The sequence below is a fragment of the Carcharhinus amblyrhynchos genome, chromosome 4 (genome assembly GCF_965287045.1).
Source record: "Carcharhinus amblyrhynchos chromosome 4, sCarAmb.v2.hapA, whole genome shotgun sequence".
NCBI classification, from domain to species: Eukaryota; Metazoa; Chordata; class Chondrichthyes; order Carcharhiniformes; family Carcharhinidae; genus Carcharhinus; species Carcharhinus amblyrhynchos.
Window position 1 is genome coordinate 126654486 of NC_137327.1, and position 18502 is coordinate 126672987.

The following is an 18502-nucleotide window of genomic DNA, read 5'->3' on the forward strand; positions in this document are numbered from 1 at the left end:
TTTGTTCCTCGGATCATGTTGACTGAATCAAAGTTTGAGTCTTGCCCTGATGTTCCCCAGTGGGAGGGACCACTAGCCACATTCAGAACAAAGAACAAAAGAAATTACAGCACAGGAACAGGCCCATCCGCCCTCCAAGCCTACACCGAACGCGCTGTCCAACTTAACTAAAACTTCCTGCCCTTCCGGAGACCATACTCCTCTCTTCCCATTCCATTCAGGATGAAACCCAAGAGCTGGCGCATACTTGGGACTGAAGGAAACTGCAATGGGAAGGGCCAAAATGGCAGGCAGGCTGTTATTTGCGGTATGGTTATAGTGTGCACTCTATAATTATTGGACATCACTCTTAGAGCTTGGTGGGAAAACAGTAAAATTGACTTCCCTGTGTTGCCAACACTTGCAATTCATTTAGAAACCAAAAGCGTCTATTTTGAAATGTTCTGGGCGAATTCCAAGCATTTATAAAGCTCCTACGAAACTGTGGGATTCGCAAGTGAATTATGAGCCTTGGCAGTGCTGAGTTCTGTGTGTTAAATCTGTGGCACAAAGCAGAGCAGTGTATATATGATCGAACACAATACAAACATTCAGCTAAATAAATAGAACCGGACAGTGAATCAACGCCAACACTGACACACACATTTAGTATGATATATAACCCACTTCTCTGGGCTAAATTTGATTTTTACTTGGAGATTTCTGAGTCTCTGTCTGATACTCTGCGACAGTGCAACAATATGGTTAATCTGGGCATGAAGCCAAAACCTGGAGGGGCTGCAAGTTGAAGTTGGAGGAACCAGTTGAGAAATTAGAGCACGTTAGACAAAATATGTTGGCAGACAAACTTTGATGAGACAAGTGCAAAGTACTGCACAGAATGTGCAAAGATAATTAGCACAAGTGCATGGTGAATGGTGTTGAAATAGCTAAGCATGAAGAGGAATGAGACTGAGGAATCTTAGTAGACTCAACATTGAGCGCATCCAACTAATGCAAAGCAGTAAATCTGACACCCGGCATCAACCTCATGGCTCTAATTTGAACTGTCTCTCAAAACTGAGTGTCTCCCTTGTATCTCAACAGCCAAAAGTGGATGTGGTATTCAGTGCGCAGACTGGTCATTGTATTGTACTTTGATTCGAATGTTCTGACTGTGAGGCTCAAGCCAGTGTTGGTTTTGTTGCTGCCCAGTGGCTAGACTGGATAAGTGGGACATCAAAATTGTTATAATTCCGTCATCTTTTTCAGCTCTATCCATACTAGGCAGCACGGTACCACAGTGGTTAGCACTGCTGCCTCACAGTGCCAGCGAATCTGGGTTCAATTCCCGGCTTGGGTCACTGTCTGTGTGGAGTTTGCACTTTGCCCCATATCTATGTGGGTTTCCTCCGGTTTCCTCCCACAGTCTGAAAGACGTGCTGGTTAGGTGCATTGGCCTGAATAGGTGCTGGAGGGTGGCGACTAGGGGAATTTCACAGTAACTTCATTAATGTTGGCCTACTTGTGACTAATAAATAAACTTTAACTTTTTAGCTATTTCAGTAAAACATTCATGTGATCTGTTTTTCTTCATTGTGTCTAACACTTTACATTTCTCGGCAATCAATTTTATCTGTTTAAACATTCTTTGGCCCACATGCATAGTTTGTTTGGCTCATTCCATAGTTTCTGGCCTGCCTTCTCCACTTCTGTTACCTCTACCCCTAACCTCCTAGTTTGATACTGTCTGTAAATTTATCCAGTTGCATTCAGCTTCCGATATTAGTTAGACACAATGCTGTTGTCCCATTGAGCGGAAACCAACCCCCCTCCCACTCAATACTCCTTCTCTGCACCCTGATGTAGCTTCACAGGTGTGAACGCATTGAGTGTGATGTGGTGTGAATGAAACAAGGTACAAAGTCTAAGCAGGAATTTTGCTGCGGAAGGGGGAAAGAGATGCTTCTTTTCAACCATTTTTTTCAGCCTCTAGAAGCTGGTGAGTGTACAAGGCTTTACTTAGGCGAGCAAGTATGTGACTTGTTTGGTGAGTTTTTATGATTTTTGTCTCTCTAAAAGCAGGCAGTAGATTTAGCCAGTCCTATGAAAAAACAGCATGACAGTAAATTAAACTACCAGAGAAAACAGTTGGGTAATATTTCTAAACTTGAAACCTAATTAGTAATATTAGACAAAATAGAGATGTCAAGGCAGGTTGATGTGTTGCAGCTGTGGTATGTGAGGTTTGGCGGACACCAGTGTGATTCACGGAAATCACATCTGCAGGAACCTTCTGCAGCTCCAGGAACATTGGCTCAGTGTTGATCACCTGGCCAGTCAGTAGAATGTGTCAACCAGGCAGTTGGTGGGCAAACATCGAGGCAGGCCTTCATCTGGGATCCGCAACGGTGCGGATCCCGTCTACTCAGAATTGTTGGCCAATTTGAGGCCAGCAGCTCTTCTGAATAGCAGGGCCACTGGGGAGGGGGTGGCTGTTGCTGGTATGACACCCACCCAAGGCCCAGGACCGAGACCACAGATGAGCAGGATGGGATTTGCAGGGTGGGAAGGGAGTTGGCAGCTAGGGCAGGGAGTGTCTTTCAGTAAGCCCCATCTTCCCAATCTTGCGTCTCTCGTTCCAGCACTGAGTGCTTTTGAACACCCTCCTTGTTGCCTGAAAAGAAACATTCTAGGGTTTACTTATTGTGCTTGCCACGTGGCCAGCTTTTAGCTGCCAGTTATTACCTTAATACTTAAGAGTGGGAGCTGTTTTAAGGGCTGTTATTTGGAAGCATGGTGAGAAAATGAAGGGGTAAGTTGGGGAAAGAATTTAAGCGGCTGGTTTTCAACACAAACATAAGAAATAAGAACATAAGAAATAGGAGCAGGAGTAGGCCATCTAGCCCTTCGAGCCTGCCCCGCCATTCAATAAGATCATGGCTGATCTGTTGTGGCTCAGTTCCACTTTCCCGCCCTCTCCCCATAACCCTTAATCCCCTCTCTTATCAAGAACCCATCAACCCGCTTCTTAAAAATATTTAGCGAGGCAGCCTCCACCACTTCAACGGGCAGAGAATTCCAGAGATTCACCACCCTTTGAGTGAAGAAGTTCCTCCTCAACTCCGTTCTAAACCGCCTCCCCTTTATCTTGAGGCTGTGCCCCCTAGTCCTACTGTCTTTTTTGAGCGGGAAGAGTCTCTCCACCTCTATCCTATCCATCCCATTCATCATCTTATACGTCTCAATGAGATCTCCCCTCATTCTTCTAAACTCTAACGAGTACAAGCCTAGTTTATTCAGCCTCTCCTCATAGCTCAATCCCCTCAACTGCGGTATCAGCCTAGTAAACCTCCTCTGCACTCCCTCCAGGGCCAAAATATCCTTGCGCAGGTGCGGCGCCCAAAACTGCACACAGTACTCCAGCTGCGGCCTCACCAATGCCCTATACAGCTGCAGCAAGACCTCCCTTCTCAATGAAGATAGCATAAAGGAGTCCATGAACTCTGTGACTACTTAGTGTAGCCACTATTAGAAGGAGCGAACTAGATTACAGCTCAGCCTGGTTCTCATGCAGTGAGTAGACAGGTTATTTTCCAAGTCTTCAAAGCAATCATAGAATCCCTACAGTGCAGAAGGAAGCTATTCAGCCCATCGAGCAGGTTGTGAATGTAGCTCAATCTATCACGCAAACCAATCTCCTATCCATTGACTCTGTCTACATTTCCCGCTGCCTCAGCAAAGCAGCCAGCATAATTAAGGACCCATGCACTCCAGACATTCTCTCTTCCACCTTCTTCTTTCGGAAAAAAGATACAAAATTCTGAGGTCAAGTGCCAACCGACTACATTCTGCACTCTCTCGTTTCCTTCTCTATAAACGGTGCTCTGTCTGTATAGCGCACAAGAAACAATACTTTTCACTGTATGTTAATACATGTGACATTAATAAATCAAATCAAAATATGTGAGGTTTCAGAGATGGGACAATTAAGACTTATCTAGATAGGCACATGAACAGGCAGGGTATAGAGGATTACAGGCTGTTGGTTGAGGTAGGACAATGTGGTTGGCACAGGCTTGGTGGGCTGAAAGGCCTGTTCCTTGTTCTTTTTAGGGCCTGAGTAGGATTGTGGTTGGTGCAGGGTCGATGAGCTGAATGGCCTCCTTCTGCACTGTAGGATTCTATGACAACCACAATCTCACCCAGGTCTTATTCCCATAACTCCCTGACACTAAGGGGCAATTTAGCATGGCCAATCCACGTAACCCCCCCATTTTTGGATTGTAGGAGGAAACTGGAGGAAACTCACAAAGAACCGGGTAGAACATGCAGGCTGTGCACAAGAAACAATACCGAGGCCGGAATTGAACTCGGGTCCTTAGAGCTGTGAGGCAGCAGTGCTAACCACTGTGCCACCGTGCCGTCCTGTAATGTTTTGTGCCAAAATAAATTCTTTACTCGGAGCCACATCAATATCTGAAAAAGATGATTAAGTGTTGGAGATGATGATTCTAGATTTGCAATCATTGCGCCAGCATTCTTGAAAATTTACCTCTAGATAACATCACTAAGACAGCCTCTGAGATATCGCCTGGCTCCACCACCTGTTCACTGTGTGCTTATGGAGGTTATGGGTTGGGTTGGTCCTGATCATATGTTTATATCCTTCAATAAAAGTCACAAAGTTACAGGGATGCAATTAGAGATGAATCATGTTGACTCATGACGAGGCACTTTCATCGTGGCCCCGCATGGCTTAGGAATGTTCCGGAACCAGCACACTGGGATATCTTGTCGTAAAAATCCCCACTCTAACAAAACAACTCCCGCACGCGTGTGAGTTGAGGGTGTGGAAAATATGTCAGCAACAGGTGCTGTGTTCCCTGTGCCCCCCCCCAACACCATCCCCCCTCCTCCAATCCACCTCTTACCCAGAATAAAAGGCTGGTTGTGAACCCATCCATAATAAAATAAAACCAGGAGTCCTGCAGCCATTTTGTGCGCTCAACTGGGGCATTCACGATATCAGGGCAAGACTGGTGCTATCGGGTGGCCAGGAAGTCCTGCCCGACAGAGCCAGGTTCGAGCGGTGGCACGTGCCGGGACTGCAGGCAATCCCCAAACAACAGGAAGTAATGGAGGCTCCAGTTATCAGGCAGGCCTATTGGGAAGGCTGCAACAGGGTGGGTGAGGAGGTTGGACATGGCTGGGATTGAGAGGCTGTGGGTGAGGGTTAATGTTGGGGACCTTGGTGGGGATGGAAAGCATCTGACGGGCACTGGGAAGGTTTTTTCCTTGCACAACACAAGTCCGTCCAGGAAACGTGGCACATGGGTTCACTGAATTAAGCAGGAGCCATGTTTGATTTCCTGTCAGGGGGTTGCGATGCAGAGATTAAGTCAGTGCAGTGTTTGTAACATGTCCATCCTTGTGTCATTCTGTGGCAGATCCCCACTTGTAATAAACACCTTTTCACACCATGAAGGTTCACCAACATCAAATATTTCAAAATTACATCTACCTTCAAGGGGCAGCACAGTGACACAGCGATTCGCACTGCTGCCTCAAAGCACCAGGGACCTGGGTTCGATTCTGGCCTTGGCTCACTTGGAGTTTGCACGTTCTCCTCATGTCTGCATGGGTTTCCTTTGAGTACTCTGGTTTCCTACCAAACTCCAAAGGTGCGCGGGTTGGGTTGGTTGGCCATGCTAAATTGCCCCTTAGTGTCAGGGGGATCAGGAGGGTAAATATGTGGGGTTAAGGGGATAGGAGCTGGGTTGGATTGTTGTTGGTGCAGACGCAATGGGCCAAATGACCTCCCTTTTGCACTGTAGATTCTATAATTATGCACAAGAATCTTGTGACACCGAGTTCAGGTTTGTTTGAAAGTGGCGTGTCATAGGTCAGCTTGTGCAGTTGTGTCTAAGGTCAGTGGTTACCTTGTTGATTTTGATTTGATTTATTATTTCATACATATTAGTATGTAGTGAGAAGTATCGTTTCTTGCGTGCTATACAGACAAAGCATACTGTTCATACAGAAGGAAACGAGAGGCTGCAGAATATAGTGTTACAGTCATAGCTAGGCTGTAGAGAAAGATCAACTTAATGCAAGGTAAATCCATTCAAAAGTCTGATAGCAGCAGGGAAGAAGCTGATCTTGAGTTGGTTGGTACTTGACCTCAGATTTTTGTAACTTTTTCCCGATGGGAGAGAGAATATCCAGGGTGAGTGGGGTCCTTAATTATGCTGGCTGCTTTGCTGAGACAGAACCAATGGATGGGAGGCTAGCTTGCATAATAGGTTGGGCTTACATTCACAATCTTTTGTAGTTCTTTGCGGTCTTGAGCAGAATAGGAGCCATCCCAAGCTGTGATACAGCCAGAAAGAATGTTTTCTATGATGCGTCTGTAAAAGTTGGTGAGAGTCATAGCGGACATGCCAAATTTCCTTAGTCTGCTGAGAAAGTAGAGGCATTGGTGGACTTTCCTAACTATAGTGTCGGCATGGGAGGGACCAGGACAGATTGTTGGTGATCTGGACACCTAAAAACTCGAAGCTCTTGACGGGGACAAGATGTAGACAGGGGCATATTCTCCTCTATGCTTCCTGAAGTTGATGACAATCACCTTCGTTTTGTTGACATTGAAGGAGAGATTATTATCCTCACACCAGTTCACCAAATTCTCTATCTCTCTCCTGTACTCCGTCTCATCATCATTTGAGTTCTGACCCACTACGGTGGTAACGTCAGCAAACTTGAAATTCGAGTTGGAGGGGAATTTGGCCACACAGTCATAGGTGTATAGGGAGTATAGTAGGGGGCTGAGAACACAGCCTTGTAGGGCACCAGTGCTGAGGATGATTGTGGAGGAGGTGTTATTGTCTTACTGATTGCGATCCATGGGTTCGGAAGTCTTGGATCCAGTCGCAGAGGGAAGAGCAGAGCTCCAGGCCATGAGGTATGGAGATGAGTTTCGTTGGAATAATGGTGTTGAAGGCTGAGCTATAGTCAATAAATAGGATTCTGACATAGATGTCTTTGTAATCTAGATTTCCCAGGGTTGGGAGATGGCGTCTGCTGTGGACCTGTTGCGGTGGTAGGCAAAATGTAGTGGAGGGAGGGCAGGAGAATGGCAGCTTGTGTGGAGGTTTGAGACTGGCAAGGGTGAAGGACTGGTGTGTGAGTCAGGTCAGGGACAGTGGGGAGTGGAAAAGAGATCCAAGGAAGATCAAAGGGTAGCAGGAGGAGCATGGAGGAGTGAAGCAGGAAGGGCTGGCATACTGGGTGCGGTAGAGAGTCATGGGAGTAGTCAAGGTGGTAAAATGCATGCCATAAAGAGCGATATCAGAAATGTCCACATGTAGGTCCACCACTGGGAGTAGGCTGGCAGAGTCCTTGCAGACCTTTGAGTTCACCTGAAACATTTCAAATATCCTCTTTGAGAGTGATCTTAGAAACCTTAGCAATATATAGAAGGGAGGGCCAACTGAGTGTGTAGGTTCAGCCATGTCCCACAAGGTGGTGAGTACAACACTGGACACTAAGAGGAGCATTCAATTAAGAGTGGATACAAAAATGTATCATTGTTTCTTCCATATTAAAGAAATGCTGCAAACTCGCCTGTAACCTAACTCTCCTGTAACCATGGCATGGTGACACGGAGGTCAGTTCTGCAGCCTCACAGTGCCAGGATCTGGGTTTGATTCCGACCTTGGGTGACTGTCTGAGCAGAATCTACATGTCCTTATGTCTGTGTGGGTTTCATCCGGGTGCTCCGGTTTTCTCCCACAGTCCAAAGATGTGCAGGTTAGGTGGATTGGCCATACTAAATTGCCCTTTAGTGTCCCAAGATGTGTAGGGTAGATGGATTAGCCATGGTAAATTGGCCCTTAGTGCCCCAAGATGTGTAGGCTAGGGGGATTAGCCACGCTAGAAATTAGGGTTGCGGTGAGAGGACCGGGAGAGGGCCTGAATAAATTATTCTGTCAAAGAGTTAGCGCAGACCCGATGGGCCGAATGGCTTCTTCTGCATTGTTGTGATTCCATAATTCTTTTCTATGATTCATCAACATGTGTCAACCACGAAGCATGCCAGTGTGTTTAGCTGTTTGACTAGACAAGTTCCAACAAATAACGATGACACCAACATGAATAAAGTGAAACCGGTGTCATGTGAAATATCTACAAGTGGAATTTAAATTTGAAAAACAGCTGTTTCGTCTTTGTGCTCTCAGTAAGTCTCACCTTAACAGCAATAGAGTCGGGCAGGAAAGATGTGACTGTGATGAAGGGTCTTCCTGTTTGACCTGGATGCTCTTTTACAGCTCATCCACACACACTGCATTGTTGGTTGCCAGTGGACCTCAGCACTGAGAAGTGGCTCCTGTCATTGAATCCCAAGGCCCAGATTTTATTGTCATGGCTGCCCTGAACTCGGGGCAGGCAAGACTCGCAGAACGGCATTCCCCATTTGCCTTGGGCACGATCCATCTCGTATTTCCATTCTTCTTCAACTGAGCTTAAGTTCTCAAAGCTACATTTGGATTTGTACTATTAATCCAAGGCTCTGGATCACTCGGTATTTCCCCCATGTTTCGATGGCAAGATCTGAACACGATACCCGCGATACAGGAGTCCAACCAGAACTGCTTCAGCAACACCACCTGAACAATGTAGAATTAGAGAATGCTCACGGTGCAGAAAGGGGCCATCGTGTCTGCCCCAGCTGAGAAATGAGCCATCCAGCAGCCACGGTGGTGGCACAGCGGTTAGCACTGCAGCCTCACAGCTCCAGGGACACAGGTTCAATTCCCGGCTTGGGTCACTGTCTGTGTGGAGTTTGCATGTTATCCCTGTATCTGCGTGAGTTTCCTCCGAGTGCTCCTGCTTCCTCCCACAGTCTGAAAGGATAGGTGCATTGGTCATGCTAAATTCTCCCTCAGCGTACCTGAATAGGCGCTGCAGTGTGGCGACTAGGGGAATTCGCAATAACTCCATTACTGTGTTAATGTAAGCCTACTTGTAACACTAATAAATAAACTTAAAAATGTTTGATCCTGACATATCCAGACACCACTGAAATGAGTTGAGGATTCCTGCCTCTACTGTCCTTTCAGACAGAGAGTTCTGTCAACCCTACAACCCTCAGAGTGAAAAATTATTTTCTCATCTCCTCTCTAACTGTGTATTTATATAGAACCTTTAACGTAGTACAATATCCTCAGGTGCTTTCTCAGGCAAATCTTGCCACTGAAAGAGGTACAAGTGACCAAGGAATTTAACCACAGGGGGAAAGTTCTAAACAGCACCTTCATGTGAGGGAGAGACAGGAGAGATGACAGAAGAAAATTTCAGAAGTATGAATACAGGTACCTGACACACAGCTGCTCAAAGTGTGGCAATGCAAATCAAGGATGCAGAAGAGGCCCGAACTGAACAAATGCTGGGCTCTTGGATGCTTGGACAGGTCAGGAGATGCAAAGAGGTGATGCCCCAGAAAGAATTATTATTACTGATGTGTCAGTATAGTTTAACGTTCTGTCTACTGATGTGCTGCTGTGGAATGACTGAACCCCTCTGTGTTAAGAGCATGTTACAAGCCGGTACTCATCATCATATCTTTCACTAAGGATGTCATGACTAAATTAGTTTTCAATTCTGAACAAAGTAACAGGGAAATTAAAACCCTCCTCTTTTTATTCATAAGGGTGACACAGCGGTTAGCACTGCTGCCTCATGGCGCCAGGGACCCGGGTTCAATTCTGTCTCGGGTGACTATCTGTGTGACGTTTGCATGTTCTTCCCCGTGTCTGCGTGGGTTTCCTCTGGATGCTCTGGTTTCCTCCCACAAACCAAAGATGTGAAGGTTAGGTTGATTGGCCATGCTAAATTGTCCCTTAGTGTCGGGGGAGATTAGCGGGGTAAATACGAGGGGTGACAGGGATGGGGCATGGGTGGAATTGCAGTCAGTAATAGCTGGCATGGCCAAATGGCCCCATCTGCACTGTGGGAGTTCTGTACTTCTAACTGGAGACTTTGAGACATCAATGGGGGGTGGGGGGGGTGGGGGTGGATTAAATAGAAGATTGAAAGGCACAACAATGTGATCTGCAAAAGTTGAAAGGAGACAAGATAATCCTGAAGCGCAGGCTGGCACAGAATGTTCAATAGAGAGTCAATCGAGAGTCATAGTTCCTTCGGCCCAACTTGTCCATACTACCTTTTTTTTAAAACCGTTAAGCTAATCCCAATTGCCTGCACTTGGCCCATATCCCTCTATACCCATTTTATCCATGTAATTATCGAAATGCTTTTTAAAAGACAACATTGCACCCACCTCTGGCAGCTTGTTCCAGACACTCACCACCCTCTGTGTGAAAAAAATTGCCCCTCTGGATACTTTTGTATCTCTCCCCTCTCCCTTAAACCTCTAGTTTTAGACACCTGTACTTTTGGGAAATTTTATTGACTATCTAGCTGATCTGTCCCCTCATTATTTTATAGACCTCTATAAAAAGTCCCAGTCTTTCCAGCCTCTCCTTATAACGTAAACCATCAGTCTGGGTAACACCCTAGTAAATCTTTTCTGCATTCTTTCTAGTTTACTAATATCCTTTCTATATTAGGGTGATCAGAACTGCACACAGTATTCCAAGTGTGGCCTTACCAACGTCTTGTACAACTTTAACAAGACATTCCAACTCCTGTATTCAATATTATGACAAATGAAACCAAGCATGCTGAATGCCTTTTTCACCACTCCATCTACCAGTGATTCCACTTTCAAGGAACTATGAACATGTACCCCTAGATCTCTTTGTTCTGTAACTCTCCCCAGCATCCTACCATTAACTGAGTAAGTCCTACCCTGGTTCAATCTACCAAAATGCATCACCTCGCATTTCTCTAAATTAAACTCTATCTGCCATTCATCAGTCCATTGGCCCAATTGATCAAGATCCCGTTGCAATCTAAGATAACTTTCTTCACTGTCCACTCTGCCACCAATTTTAGCGTCATCTGCAAACTTACTAACCACACCTCCTATATTTTCATCCAAATCATTAATATAAATGACAAATAACAGTGGATCCAGCACTGATCCCTGAGGCACACTGCTGGTCACAGGCCTCCAGTTAAAAAAAAACAACCGTTTACAACCACCCTCTGGCTCTGTCAAGAAGCCAAACTTGTATCCATTTGGCTACCTCACCCTGGATCCCGTGACATTTAACCTTATGTAACAACCTATCATGCGATACCTTGTCAATGGCCTTGCTAAAGTCCATGTACACAACATCAACTGCATTGCCCTCATCTACCTTTTTGGTTACCCCTTCAAAAATCTCAATCAAATTTGTGAGACATGATTATCCACTCACAAAGCCATGCTGGCTGTCCCTAATCAGTCTTGTGTCTCTAAATGCCTGTAGGTCCTGTCTCTCAAAATACCTTCCAACAACTTACCCACCACAGATGTGAGGCTCACTGGCCTGTAGTTCCCAGGCTTTCCCCGGCAACCTTTTTACACAAAGGTACAACATTTGCCACTCTCCAATCTTCAGGCACCTCACCCGTGGCTATCGATGATTCAAATGTCTTTGTTAGGGGATTCGCAATTTCCTCCCTAGCCTCCCACAATGTTCTGGGATACACTTCATCAGATCCCGGGGATTTATCTACCTTCATGCACTTTAAGACTTCCAGCACCTCCTTCTCTGTAATATGTACACTCCTCAAGACATCGCTATATTTCCCCAAGTTCCCTAACATCCATGTTTTTCTCAACAGTAAATACTGATGAGAAATATTCGTTTAGGATCTCACCCATCTTTTGTGGATCCGCACACAGATGACCTTGTTGATCTTTAACAGGTTCCACTCTCTCCCTTGTTACTCTTTTTCCCTTTTTGTATTTGTAGAAGCTCTTTGGATTCTCCTTTGCCTTATCTGCCAAAACAATTTTGTGTCCCTTTTTGCTCTCCTGATTTCTCTCTTAACTCTACTCCTACACCCCCCTATACTCTTCAAGGGATTCACTTGATCCCAGCTGCCTATGCATGTCATGTGCCTCTTTCTTCTTCTTGACCAGGACCTCATTATCCCGAGTCATCCAGGGTTCCCTACTTCTGCCAGCCTTGCCTTCACTCTAAGAGAAATGTGTTTACCCTGAACCCTGAGTAACACACTTTTGAAAGCCTCCCACTTACCAGATGTCCCTTTGCCTTCCCACAGACTCCCCCAATTAACTTTTGAAAGTTCTTGCCTGATACCATAAAAATGGCCTTGCCCCAATTTAGAATTTTAACTTTTGGGCCAGACCTATCATTCTCCATAGCTATCTTAAAACCAATAGAATTATGGTCACTGGTCCCAAAGTGATCCCTCACTAACACTCCTGTCACCTGGCCTTCCTCATTTCCCAAGAGGAGGTCAAGTTTTGCCCCCACTCTAGTCGGCCATTCACGTACTGAATGAGAAATTCCTTCTGAATACACTCAACAGATTTGTCTCCATCCAACCCTCTAATACTGTGGCTGTCCCAGTCAATGTTGGGAAGGTTAAAATCTCAGACTATTACCACCCTATTTTTCTTGGAGCTATCTGTTATCTCTTTACATATTTGCCCCTCAATTTCCCGCTGACTATCTGGGGGCCTATAGTACTATCAAAGTGATTTCCCCCTTCTTATTTCTCAGTTCTACCCATATAGACTCAGAATCATAGAAACCCTACCGTGCAGAAAGAGGCCATCTGGCCCATCGAGTCTGCACCAACCACAATCCCACCCAGGCCCTACACCCATATCCCTATACATTTACCCACTCATCTATGCATCTCAGGACACTAAGGGGCAATTTTAGCATGGCCTATCAATCTAACCTAACCTGTGGGAGGAAACCAGAGCACCAGAGGAAACCCACATGGACATGAGGAGAATGTGCAAATTCCATGCAAACAGTGACCCAAGCCAGGAATTGAACCCAGGTTCCTGGAGCTGTGAAGCAGCAATGCTAACCACTGTGCTACTGTGCCGCACTCAGGTACAAAAAACTTTTGGTATAAAGGTTTCCTGGTAAAAATGAAAGAGTTAGAAAGAATTGTGAGAATCTATCTAAGAACAGTCAAGATAAAGGCATGAATACAACAGAGGAGGAAGAGAGGTTTAGAAGTGCATAGTCATTATGGCAACAGCAAATCTGTAATAAATAGTCATACAGAGCAACCACTTTCTTTGGATGTTGCTAAAATGGAGACCTGTTTCCATGTTTTTTTTTGTCTTGTACTTATTTGGAGAAATGTCAAATTTCAAACAAACACAATAATTGTTGTAGGATGGCATGGTAGCACAGTGGTTAGCACTGCTGCCTCACAGCTCCAGGAACCCGGGTTCAATTCCAGCTTCGGCTCACTGTCTGTGTGGAGTCTCCCCCTGTTTGCATGGGTTTCCTCCAGGTGCTCTGTTTTCCTCCCACAGTCCCAAAGATATGCTGGTTAGGTGCATTGTCCATGCTAAATTCTCCCTCAGTGTACCAGAACAGATGCTGAAGTGTGGTGACTAGGAAATTTTCACAGTAACTTCACTGCAGTGTTAAATTTGATTTATTATTCTCACATATTTCTTGCATGCTATACAAACAAAACATACTGTTCATAGAAAAGGAAAGGAGAGTGTGCAGAATGTAGTGTTACAGTCATAGCTGAGGTGTAGAGAAACATCAACTTCGTGTGAGGTAGGTCCATTCAAAAACTTGATGGCAGCAGGGAAGAAGCTGTCCTTGAGTTGGTTGGTATGTGACCTCAGACATTTGTATCTTTTTCCCTGATGGAAGGTGGAAGAGAGAATGTCCAGGGTGTGTGGTGTCCTTAATTATGCTGGCTTTTCTGAGGCAGCGGGAAGTGTAGACAGAGTCAATAGATTGAAGACTGGTTTGCATAATGGACTGGTCTTTGTTCACGATCCTTTGTAGTTCCTTGTGGTCTTGGGCAGAGCAGGAGCCACACCAAGCTGTGATACAACGAGAAAGAATGCTTTCTGTGGTGCTCCTATAAAAGTTGCCTAACCGTGACTATTAAATGTTCTTTAAATGTCAAATTTCAAACAATCACAATGATTGATACAGTAAGAGGTCTCACAACACCAGGGTAAAGTCCAACAGGTTGTTTGGACCCATTGGATTTTAACCTGGTGTTGTGAAACTTCTTACTGTGCCACCCCTTTCCAATGCCAGCATATTCACACCACAACTATTAAAGTAAATTTTATTTATTAGTCACAAGTAAGACTTACACTAACACTGCCATGAAGTTTCTGTGAAATTCCCCTGGTCGTCACGATCCAGCGTCTCTTCAGGTCAATGCACCTAACCAGCACATCTTTCAAAACGTGGGAAGAAACTGGAGTAATCAGAAGAAACCCACGCAGACACGGAGAAAATGCGCAAACGGCACATGTTCAGTGACCCAAGCCAGGAATCAAATCATGGTCCCTGCTGAGGGCAGTGCCAACCACTGTGGCACTGTGCCACCGTGCTGCCCCACTCAGCAGCACGCCTTTTTCCCCCTATTGACGCGCATGGTGGCAAGCCTTTGAAATTTGGTATTCTTGCCTTTGTACTGAGGATGGCAAGACAACCGAAAGAACAAGTTGGGCAAGCTTCTCTTTTGCTGGAATTCAGGGTCACAGGCGTTGCTTTGGTGACGAAGGAGCAGGTAGAAAAGGGTGGAAATTACGAGATGGAAACTAAGAGGGAATTCCCGGGGGAGGAGGAAGCGAGCGAGGGAATACATTGCCCTTTTAAATGGCTGGTACAGAGAGGGTGGGGAGTGTCAGTGAGAGGCGGAGATCGGATTTCAAGACGTGGAAACTGGCTGTTGTTACCTGGGCAGGTTGAAGTATCAGAGAGGGAGGCTGTGTAACTTTTTGTCAAGCTACAGTGGAGGGGATTCGTCACTGAGGGTGGGGAAGTTTAGCTTTCTCTCTCTCCGGTGCCCAGTCTCTCTGCAGCAGAGCACTTTGGATTTTTCTTTTATTTTTGGTGCTGTAAGTTTTTTTGGGGAGGTGAGGGATGCTGGGTTTCCGGGGGGGCTCTCCTGCTCTCCGCTGCCCTGGGATCCTGCTGTGCCTGTTCTGCCCGCTGGCCAGTTGCTTCTGGACGGCGTACATCAATGTGAGCTTCACCGAGCGGGACACCAACCGCACCCTGTGGCAGCGGACCGAGAGCGGGGTGTACGGCCAGGACTCGCCGCTGGAGAGTGTCCAGGGGCTGGTGGGGGTGCCGCTCTCCCGAGAGCCGTACGGCTGCGACCCGGACCTGCCCTTCAGCCGGCCCCAGCCCCAGCAGCCCTGGGTGGCTCTGATCGAGAGGGGCAACGGCTGCACCTTCTCCGAGAAGATCCTCAACGCCGCCCAGCAAGGGGCGAACGCGGTGGTCATCTTCAACTACCCAACTCCGGTCAATGAAGTGGTCCAGATGTCCCACCCGGGTAAGAACCGGACAAAGCTCCCGCTTTAAACCCGCTCCAGTGTAACCCCCAGAGAAACAGCTGGCTTAGATCAAAAACTTTTACAAAGGGGCTTCATTCACACCACTGGCAAGAATTGCTGCTGTTCTCATTGAGCTGCTTGGGGCTTATCCAGACGTCAGTTTTGTTTTAATGAAACCGGCAATGTTTTTGTATTATTGCAAGCTATTACAATAAGAGATGGACTTTGTGGGTTAAAACATTATTACAAGTTGTTACAAGAAGGGACTGAACTCAATGGGTTAAAACATTATTACAAGTTGTTACAAGAAGCGACTGAATTCAATGGGTTAAAACATATATTGCAAGTTGTTACAAGAAGCCACTGGACTCAATGGGTTAACACATTATTACAAGCTGTTACAATAAGAGATTGGACCTGTATGTGATAGTAAAAATATTATTACGAACTGTTACATTAAGGGATTGGCCGTATGTGACATTAAAATATTACTACAAGCTGTCACAAGGGACCGGACCTGTATGTGACATTGTATTTAGTGACTCTTTGGGTTAAAATATTAGGACGTTTATATTGGAACTTTGTAAGTGTGCTTAGTGGCACCTTGTGACTATCAGGTGGGACTGTCATAATAAAAATTAGAACTCAGATTAGGCTGCTATCAGTTGACATAAAGCTACCTAATGTCAAATAGCTAATGGCAAAGCTAGCAACTATCACACAGTGTGAAACATTGAACTCCCCAGCATGAAGGACAATTAGCAGAATTTTCCAGCTTGTTCAAGAGGATTCAGATTCCTTCCCCACTCCTTACTGTTGCCTCACCCAGCTCTGTGCCCCACTCCAGTTCTCGTACTTCCCTCTTGTATTTCTCACCTTGACAACCATGTCACCAAATACCTTCTTCCAAAGCACCCACCCCTCCCCAACTCTTGTTTTGAGCCCAGTTGAGGTCGCTTGCCTTAATATCTCTTTTGTGTTGAATTTTGTTTGAAAATTACTCCTGTGAGAAGTGCCTTGAGAGGTGCTGTTTAAATGGGTTATTGGTAATGTGGCAAGAGGTGCTGTTTAAATGTGGATTGTTGTTGATGTGGCAATGCACTGAGCCACACAGATCAGGTTCTGGATAAAAGGAATGATCTAAATTGTGGCTGTTCTAGGTCTGCTAAATTAGTTTGGACAATCTCTGGTGGTGGGTCAGTGCCAAAGTAGGTCTAAATGTGCCTGGATTAGCAAGAGAATACAGCTAATAGAGGGAAAAAAAGTTGCATTTACATAGCATCTTTCATATCCTCAGGACACCCCAGTTGCCAGAGAGATGTGTAGTCACTGTTTTAATGTGGGAATGATAGGTTGGACGTGCCTATTTTGTGTATTTTCAATCCCACAGTACGTTACTGATAGGTTCAGAGTTGCATTGTAAATGTTCGCTTTTGTAGAATGTTATCAAGTGCTGCCATTTGTGTGTTTGTGCTGAATGTCAACAGTGCCAGAATTGGATTTGATGCCCTCAAGGTAGAATAGCATTTTCTGCTCACAGGACACTAGTTGCCACTTGGGTAATATCTGTAGGAGACCTATACCCATGGAATTATAATTTGGTAAAAGTCAATAGATTTAGGAGGATTTGAAGAAGGAGAAATATTTTAAATCTTGTTTATACCAGAGGGTTCTGGAGCACAGTGGTTACATTAGTGCATTTGTCAGCGCACTGCTGCCTTGCAGAGCCAGGGACACAGGTCCAATTCCTGGCTTGGGTCGCTGTCTGTGCAGAGTCTCCATGTTCTCCCTGTGTCTGCGTGGGTTTCCTCCGGATGCTGTGGTTTCCTCCCACTGTCTGAAAGATGCGTTGGTTAGGCGCATTGGCCATGTAAATTCTCCCTCAGTGTACCCGAACAGGTGCTGGAGTGTGACAACTAGGGCATTTTCATAGTAACTTCATTATAGTGTTAATGTAAGCCTACTTGTGACACTGATAAGTAAACTTTTTTTAATGATCTGGAATACGTAGAGAATTTGGATGTGATTTTAATAGGATCAGAAATAAAACATTGGCACAGTGGTTAGCACTGCTGCCTCACAGCGCCAAGGACCCGGTTTGATTCCTGGCTTGGGTCACTGTGTGGAGACTGCACCTCCTCCCCATGTCTGTGTTGGTTTCTTCCACACGCTCCAGTTTCCTCCCACCAGTCCAAAGATGTGTGAGTTAGATGGCTTGGCCATGTTAAATTGCCCCTTAGTGTCGGGGGGGTGGGCTAGCTAGAGTAAATGCATGGTGTTATGGGAATAGGGCCTAGGTGGAACTGTGTTCGGTGTAGACTTGGTGGGTCAAATGGCCTCCTTCTGCACTATAGGATTTTATGATTCTATGAACTCAAAAATGGTTATGAATGGCCCAGATGATCTAGTCTTAGCGATGTCAATTGGGAGATGGTTATTGACCAGGACTTTGGGAGTAAGTTCTTGCCACCTCTTCAAAATACTACATTGGGATCTTTTACCCCTGCTCAAGCAGGCAGTTATGGCCTTGGTGTCATGTCTCATCTGAACGGTGACACATCCATGAGTACAGCACTTCGTCAATACTATCTCGCTTTTTGTACTCCAATCCCTGGAGTGGGTCTTGAACCTATAACTTATGAGTGATACCAACTGAGCCATGACTAACATTTGAATGACGCCAAAAGCAAACTGGTTCACTCATGTCCTTTTGGGAAATGAAATCTGTTCAGGAAAGAAGCCTGCAATATTTGTGATTGCAGTCATGCACCAGTGTGGTTGATTCTTAATGGTGCTTTACATTGGCTCAACAAACCACTCGGTTGCCTCATGACATTCTCCAGAGTGACTAGGATTGGGCAATAAATATGATTCTTGACCAAGAATGAATAAAACAAATAATTTGTCAGTGGATACTTCCTGGCATCTGACAGTCGGGTTTCGAAAGGATTTGCTAACTAGATGAGAATGTTACTTCCATTACTTAAAGTTTCTGCTACACCTTAGTGCTTCAATTGTTCTCCAGTTTCT

At 45.5% G+C, this 18502-nt stretch overlaps 1 protein-coding gene across 2 annotated transcripts in view; it reads left to right on the forward strand.

The window, feature by feature from the left end:
* The window catches only part of rnf128b (ring finger protein 128b), a 141279-nt gene that overhangs the window by 36135 nt on the left and 86642 nt on the right, over positions 1-18502 (forward strand). The window contains exon 1 of one of the 2 annotated variants that reach the window (XM_080187827.1): positions 14802-15471. The exons of the other annotated variant lie outside the window; for it this stretch is intronic. Coding sequence (XP_080043953.1) covers positions 15054-15471 — 418 coding nt within the window. The 5' untranslated portion in view covers positions 14802-15053. Of the gene's footprint in view, positions 1-14801; positions 15472-18502 lie in introns of those variants that run through there. 2 annotated transcript variants of the gene reach the window in all.